Here is a 7,413-nt window from a genome sequence, read left to right as displayed (position 1 = left end):
TATTCGGAAACTCTTCTTCTCATTCGATTGCCACCGCAAAACAAATCATAAAACAAACAACAAATCCAAAAATCAAAACAAAGCGTATTTAATATGAACTGCTTTGTTGATTGTTTTGAAAAGTCAAATGCAAACCCATTTGCAAAATATGACACTAACTTGCCCGGTTAGGGTTGATGACCATTCCAGAATACATACGTCTCGATCACATCTATATTTAAGTTGAATCTTGATAGAATTTATGATTGATGGTCTGGACTTCTTCATTACGAGTCTTTCCAAACCCATTGACCAAACATGACAAGAATGGTGCTGACATTGTTCCATTTCTTCAGCACAATCTAAATACATTGTATGTTCATATGGTAAAATTGTAAGATCCTTCAATACATCAAATAAAAGCTGCAAATAAAAATACAATTCAAAACTTTTCACTCTCAAAATCAAGAAAAAGTTTCTGAATTGAAAAAATTGGTTGCATAATTTTACCTCGGAGCAAATTGTACAACTGTGGTACATTGCCCTAAATAGTTGATGAAATCTTATAAAAAAACATCGGAATCTCAATCATTGATGGAGTAGCATTAAATAAAAGTCTTCTACTACTCTTTATCAAGATTTGCATATATTATAACTCATGCACTCTCCTTTTCTCCTTTCACTAGCTCCACAAAGTCATGAAACACCGCACTCACTCAAATATCAAGTTTATTAGGTGTTTGCACAAATAAAGCAGCTAAATGCAAGAAATGGTAACTAACTTTCGATTATGTGGATTGTGATACCAGAGCTTGACCAGATGCAAACGGCTCATGTTATTTCGATTGGTGCTGAAGCAGCAACCTCATTAACACTTCCAAAGGAAAACCTATTAATTTGTTGTTGTTTCAGTCTATTGTTGACATGGCTTAGGAATTCCATTACCTATTATAATCAACAAAAGTGGACAAATTTTCACAGCTATGTCAATAGCGAAAACAAATTCAAACTTAAGTTGATAACTATAAACCTAGTGCATTTCATAAGGAAATTACGTAAGGATGTTGGAACAAAAGCTGGTGCATATTTGAAATACCATTCAAGCATTTTACCAAACACCCACATAATAGTTCAATCAAGGACGTGATTTTTTTTAAAAAAAAAATCTGCGAAATTGTTATAACAAACATCACATAAACAAATCACACAACTAAAATTAATAACACAAGAAAGTAGCAAATGGAAAAATAGAAGTTTTTTTTAATAGATAGGTGTTGGGGCTTGACGAAGGAGTTGGTGTTACCTTACGTCGTTGGATGTATTTCATCTTCATTTGACAAAAATAGCCTTATAACAGCCTGGTAAGCTTTATCTGAGTCACCTTGTGAAAGACAGTAAATGAGGAATTTGAACTATACATCAAACCCAAAACTTGAATAAGGGCAAAAGACATCATATTATATATATATATATATATATATATATATATATATATATATATTAAATCATATTATATATATATATATATATATATATATATATATATATATATATATATATATATATATATATATAAGTTTGCTGAACTTGACACTTTTAGTCCCTAAAGTCAAAATTTTTACATTTTTGCCTTTTGATTAAGTTTTTGTGCCTTAAGGTTTTTGCCACAAATCTTTAATGACTTTGACACTTTTAGTCCTTATATTCAAAGGTATTACATTTTGGTGTTTTTGCCACAATTCTTTAATGAATTTGACACTTTTTGTCCTTGTAGTCAAAAGTTTTACATTTTGACATAAAAAACACAAAAAAACCTCCTTTAAAATTTTGCCAACATATTTTCCCAATGTTAACAACTTTAATATTATTGCCACAACATTTTGGATTTCCTCCACCAGTGTCCCTTTTTTTCGTTGTACACTTTTGACATCTAATTTTAGGAGTTGTCGACTTTCTTACCTATTTATGGTGATTTACAATTTCAGCACATATCTTTTAAAGTTTGCCGATTTTTTCCATATTACCCCAAAAGCGGCATAGCCGCGGGTTCTTTACTAGTTTATATGAATCCTATGTTAAGAGACTATACATACCTTTAACCACCCTCAATTTTTTGTAATTGAGATATTCTTTTTTTAAAACCCATTAAAATTCTTTAAATCCTACAAATCATGAATTTTATAGCAGATAGATTTAAATGAAAAGAACACAATAAGACAGATGAAAAAACTGACTCTGTCTCATGGAGGTGATAGCGATGGACACGGTGAACTGTAAAATTCTCTATAGCTGGTATCCAAGTACACCCATGACCTGGAAAGAAAAGTAAATGAACACATCAGGTTCCATAATATACAACAAAAATTACAGAGGCTATTAAGAAACTATTTAAAAGTAGCAAGGAATGGCAGATTCCAAATCAGATGTAGAATATTGGGAGAAAATCAAGAAAAATATATCTTTCTGTTTGCTCGAAAAGTAGGGACATTAAGCAAAAATATTTAGAGATTTGTAATAAATGAAAGATTAATACCTTCAATCAAGTATATTAGTGGTTTGGATAAGATTAAAATCGATTGACACATCTAGAGATCGACTGATTCGACGATACCCGGCGATAGGCAATAAAGGTGGAAGCAGCGATCGCTCAAGCTGAAATAGTTGAAAGTATAAAGTAATCTGATAGGAAATGAAGAGGAGAAAGAAAGGAAGTTAAGAACAGTGATACCTAATTGGAAGGTCATGTCGGTGATCCGAACAGTTTTAGCCGGACCCAAATAATTGGCATCCCATGAAGACGACGATTTTTTACAGAGAAACAGTGACGAAAATGGTGAGGCTGAAGGGCACCTGCAGATTCAAGAAGGACACCTGGGTTCAAGATAGCAGAACAACGAATCAGTTTACCAAGGGTTTATAAATAAAATTGTTGAGAAGAAGTCGAGAGAAAGTCGATTTGTAGATTTGGTATAACGATCAGAGCTCTTTGAAGAACTTCAAACCTTTCTATTAAGTTTGAGCAGTTGTTTCATCGTCTAAGAAAACGAAAGCAGAAAAAAGTTGCAGACATACGAACCTGTAACCATGGGGTACGAAGGTCACCGGGCCAAGGCTTCACATGGGAGTCGACGGCATACGGTTACCCAGGTTCCTCTTCAAAAGCCCTAAGACAGAACACGTATCAACCGGAGACGATTGAGGGGTCACCTGGCTTATGGTGGTGGTCGTGTGCCGATTGAGGGGTCAATCGGAGACGATCGAGGGGGTCACCGTTCATATAAAGGAGGAAGGCGAAAATAATCGATCCGATAAAGAAGAAGGTGAAAGAAAGATTAGTGGATAAAGCCCCTTACATCGATGGGGGTGGGGCGATCGTTAAGCTGACACGTATCCAATGCAGAAAAGAGTGGTGAAAGAGAAGACAACACGTTTGCTGAATGAACAGTGACGTTGACGATCCATGGAATGAACATTAAAAACTGTTATTCTTGCAAGGACCAAATTACCATTTCAATGAATAGATGGAACAATTCCGATTTACAGCAAATGAAAGGGACCAACTTTGTCAATCCCTTAGCCACTTTACTGTAGCTAAGGGTGGACAATTTTAATATATACTAGAAAAGATTCCTCGGTGTTGCCGGGGTCGGAAGGTATTTCTTTATAAAGTAAAGTAGCATGTTGGTTGCTTTTTGTCCGTTAATGTGAGGGTAATTTGGTCTTTTCAGGTAGTAGAGACTGAATTTGTCACCATGGGTAAACCATATGGACCATTTATGTAATTTTGGCGGTGGTGGTGGTGGTGGTGATGCCAGATGGTGGTTGGGTTTATGGTATTGGGTGAGTATTTTCTAATAAATAAAACATTAATTTAAAACCAAAAAGAGAATGTTAAATCTGGTAACCACAGGGACTAATCGTATAATTTTGTCTAACAATAATAATAATAATGATGAGGGACCATTTCTGCCAAAAGACTAAATACTAATAATATGTAATAAAATGAGAGGGTTATGAAAAATTCAAACCAAAGTGAAAGGGTTGTTTGTGAACAAAAGCATAAAGATGAAGGGTCAATGTTGTAAGTTGGAGGACCAAAATTGACAAAAAAGGTGCCACTTTACTGTTAAAACTTTTCATAACTTTAATATATATACTAGAAAGGTTACCTCCGCTACGCGGGGGCCAGAAGCTTTCAATGTTGTTTCCGAATTGATAAATATGACAGACATAGAAAGTGTAAGGATGAAAAGTCCAGGCTTTGCCCCGGAAAAAAAATGTAAAAGTTTTGACTGCAAGGACCAGAAGTGTGAAAATGGCTAAAGAATTAAAGGGGTAGGAATTAGCAACTTTTTAGAAAAGGGATCAAAGTTGTCAAACCGTTAAAGTTTTGTGGCCAAACTTTAAATATTAAAAGGTTCCACAAAAGTGTAAAAATATTGATTGCAAGGACCAAAAGTGTCAAAATGGGTAAAGAATAATGACCAAAGTTGCCAAAAAACATCCAAATTTAGTATTCCTAACTTCCAACAATAATACAGGGACCAATTCTGCCAAAAAAATGGGAAGTTGAATGGAACACAAACCCAACAATAATACATGGACCAATTCTGCCAAAAAAATGGGAAGTTGAATGGAACACAAACAAAAGGACATGAATAAATTAATTAAAAAAGTACAGGGACCGGATATGTAAATCAAGGGACCAAACCTGGACAAAGTATCACAAGTTTACTATTAATTTCTTCCACAACTTTAATATATATATATATAATAATAATAATAATAATAAATATTATATATTTTATTGAAAAAGAAAATATAGAAAAATAGAAAACCCTAACCCCCTCGTTAGTAAACGAGTCGTTACCATCTAACGTATCGCTCCTGTGGCTCTCACCATCTCAGCCTCTAGTCTCAGGCACCACCGTACGCACGACCGTCGATCCGTGAAGACGACCCAAGGAATCGCTAACCTAACGTCCTAACCTGTCTTCTCTAGATTTCGCAACTTACAACCCCTGAATAGACGCAAGGAATCCGACCCACTGTAAGTCCTTCTCACTACTCATTCTCACTTTCTCAGGCTCTCGAATTCTGTCTTGAACCCCTGAATCGGAAATCTGGTTTGAGTGTTTTGTGTTTGCAAATTACAACCTGTGAATCTGTTGAATCTGATTTGTAATGTTATAATCTGATTTAGCTTATGTAAGACTGTAATGTTATAATCTGATTTGTATTCTTTTATTTCCATGGATTGGTTGTGTTGAGAACTCCATTGGGACATGTATTTGACCTAGAACTTATATAGCAGATTAGTAAATACACATGGTTTTCTGTTAATATTTCAATGTTCATTATCTATATAGTATGAAACTTCATCCAGTTTCTCACATTTGATGCTCAACTGAGAGACGCACTCATTCACTGTATGATCTCTCTCTCTCTCTCTCTCTCTCTCTCTCTCTCTCTCTCTCTCGATTTCATTGATGTGATTTCATGAACACTTGGATATAATCTACTTAGTAGAAACGTAATGATTGATCTTTTTTCGAGAAAAAAATGATGAACTTGGAATCCCCCTTTTTCTATACGATGATTTTCTCACACTGTTGGTATTTACTCTGGCTCCTTTCATTCATTTGATTTGGTTTATGTCATCTATGGTATTGGATTTTGATCCGTATGCAGTATTTGTCACACAAAAAGAATGCACACCAACTGTTTGATAATGTTTGTCAAACCATGAGATCCACCCATCCGGTTACACTTTGAAAGTCTAGAAACTTAAGAGTATATGTAACTATTAGTTGCGTAATTTACAATTTTTTCATACTAAACAGGTCTCCTTTTTGTCACACATCTCCTGCTGTGAATCTGTGATTGTGAAATGGTGTCAGAAACTTGTTCATTCACATAACATGCTATAGATATTTTATTTCTTATTTACCTTATATTTCTCATAACAAGGGCTTCACATAATATGATTGTTGTATTTATTATAAGATTGAAAAATTTTGTTGATTGCATGAGGCAAATGCTTGAGTATGTTGTATTATAGTTATGAATTACTGAATGCTGTGTTTTTTTTGTGGAATAGAGATAGGAAAGATGAGCTTAAGAAGCATGTTGGCTGAAGCAGCCATTAGAGGAGTAAATGAAGCAAGGGCAAAGATATTTGGTCATGTACTTAACACAACTGGTCAAAGATCTGCTCATAAAATTTTAAGAAAGAAATTCATTGGTGAAAAAGTTGCTTCATGGTATCCAAATGACATCCAGAAAGAAGACCCCATGGTTGTCGCACGCAAAGAACAAGAGTAATATTTCTCTCTCTCTCTCACACACACACACTTCAATAACAATAAATATTTATATAATTTAATTTTGTGAGAAGTGAGAATGTTTGTTTGTTTGATGCAGGCGATTATCAAAACTTGAGATGTTGAAGCGTCGAGGAAAGGGACCCCCAAAGAAGGGACAAGGAAAGCGTGCTGCTAAACGTAGTAAATAGAAAGAAAATGAAATGAAATGGAATTAGATTTTATTGCAAATGCAAATTTATTTTCAGGGATTTCAATCATCATTAGAAATGAATGTTGAAATGTTTAAGCCTTTTTGAACTTTCATTGGCTTTAATAAGTTGTATGTTGTTTTTGGCTTGTTTGTTAAAAGGGATTTTGTCAGGTTAATTATATGTAATTTCATATTTTTGATAAATAGGTCCCAGAAATTCTTTTGCATCATCAACTCCATTATTTACATCTCACCATTTACACAATGTAAACTTACATGTTTTTTGTTGTAAGTTTATTTGCAATCCAGATGCCAAATAAAACCAAAGAAGTCAAATATCTCCACTTATCAAAAAAAAACTCATCAAATCGATATTACATTGTCTTGATTCAAAACCCATTAAATCCAATATTTCAGTAAAAGTATTATATCTCATCCAAATAAGCAACCCAACTTTCTCTGAGGGTTTATGCATCAGCAATGTAACCCACAAACCTTTTGTTGAAAAAATAATATTATCTATAACTAATTTTGTTTGAATTTATGATAATAATATATTTCATAATGTAAAAACATAATAATAATAATAAACCAGCAGGATCGTTAATACTTACATATTTTTTTTTTAATAAAACGAATAAAGGTTATAACTTAAATCACTAATAAGAAAAACGGAGATTTTTATCAATAAATTAACATAAGGCAGGAAATACTCGTTTTTATGTTTATTTTTTTTTTATCATATATGTATACGATTCTTTATTTGTCATTCTAAAAAAAATATATCTATTTTGGCTTTATTTTATTCATAGAAAAATAAACACACTAACTTCATAAAATTTTCTTTTCAAATAAGCACCAATATTGACATGATTGTATAAATTTTCTGGATGTGTAAACATATATCCCGCGTATCTC

General features: G+C 33.4%; 1 protein-coding gene and 1 long non-coding RNA gene across 8 annotated transcripts; one reads left to right on the top strand and one right to left on the bottom strand.

Moving 5' to 3' along the window:
• LOC145110802 (uncharacterized) lies at positions 1-3,403 on the bottom strand. 6 transcript variants are annotated; one of them, XR_013710048.1, is made up of 7 exons: positions 3,056-3,403; positions 2,708-2,850; positions 2,513-2,631; positions 2,214-2,292; positions 1,283-1,351; positions 490-924; positions 1-341 (listed from the first exon to the last, which is right to left on the bottom strand). It is a non-coding gene; the product is annotated as an uncharacterized LOC145110802 (long non-coding RNA). The 6 variants fall into 6 exon arrangements; XR_013710045.1 differs by having other exon boundaries at positions 1-402; positions 3,056-3,402; XR_013710049.1 differs by having other exon boundaries at positions 762-924; positions 3,056-3,400.
• Positions 3,404-4,819: 1,416 nt separating this feature from the next.
• Positions 4,820-6,671, top strand: LOC145111569 (37S ribosomal protein S27). 2 transcript variants are annotated; one of them, XM_079047835.1, is made up of 4 exons: positions 4,820-5,029; positions 5,349-5,408; positions 6,080-6,299; positions 6,403-6,671. In XM_079047835.1, the coding sequence occupies exons 3-4, from the start codon at positions 6,091-6,093 to the stop codon at positions 6,491-6,493; spliced, it is 300 nt and encodes a 99-aa protein (XP_078903961.1). In that variant the 5' UTR covers positions 4,820-5,029; positions 5,349-5,408; positions 6,080-6,090; the 3' UTR covers positions 6,494-6,671. The 2 variants fall into 2 exon arrangements, with proteins under 2 accessions (XP_078903961.1, XP_078903960.1); XM_079047834.1 differs by lacking the exon at positions 5,349-5,408 and having other exon boundaries at positions 4,822-5,029.
• The last annotated feature ends 742 nt before the right edge of the window (positions 6,672-7,413 follow it).

This window comes from Lactuca virosa, chromosome 5 (genome assembly GCF_052849685.1).
Source record: "Lactuca virosa cultivar CGN04683 chromosome 5, Lactuca_virosa_CGN04683_v6, whole genome shotgun sequence".
Taxonomy (NCBI): Eukaryota; Viridiplantae; Streptophyta; class Magnoliopsida; order Asterales; family Asteraceae; genus Lactuca; species Lactuca virosa.
Note: the sequence above shows the minus strand (reverse complement) of the source record. Positions and strands in the feature narration are given on the sequence as shown.

What these genes read in the sequence shown, in the direction of transcription:
- LOC145111569 (XM_079047835.1), top strand. Translation starts at nt 6,091, where the DNA reads ATGAGCTTAAGAAGCATGTTGGCTGAAGCAGCCATTAGAGGAGTAAAT. An exon ending in GTCGCACGCAAAGAACAAGA is followed by an intron (nt 6,300 to 6,402) that starts GTAATATTTCTC and finishes TGTTTGATGCAG; the next exon opens with GCGATTATCAAAACTTGAGA.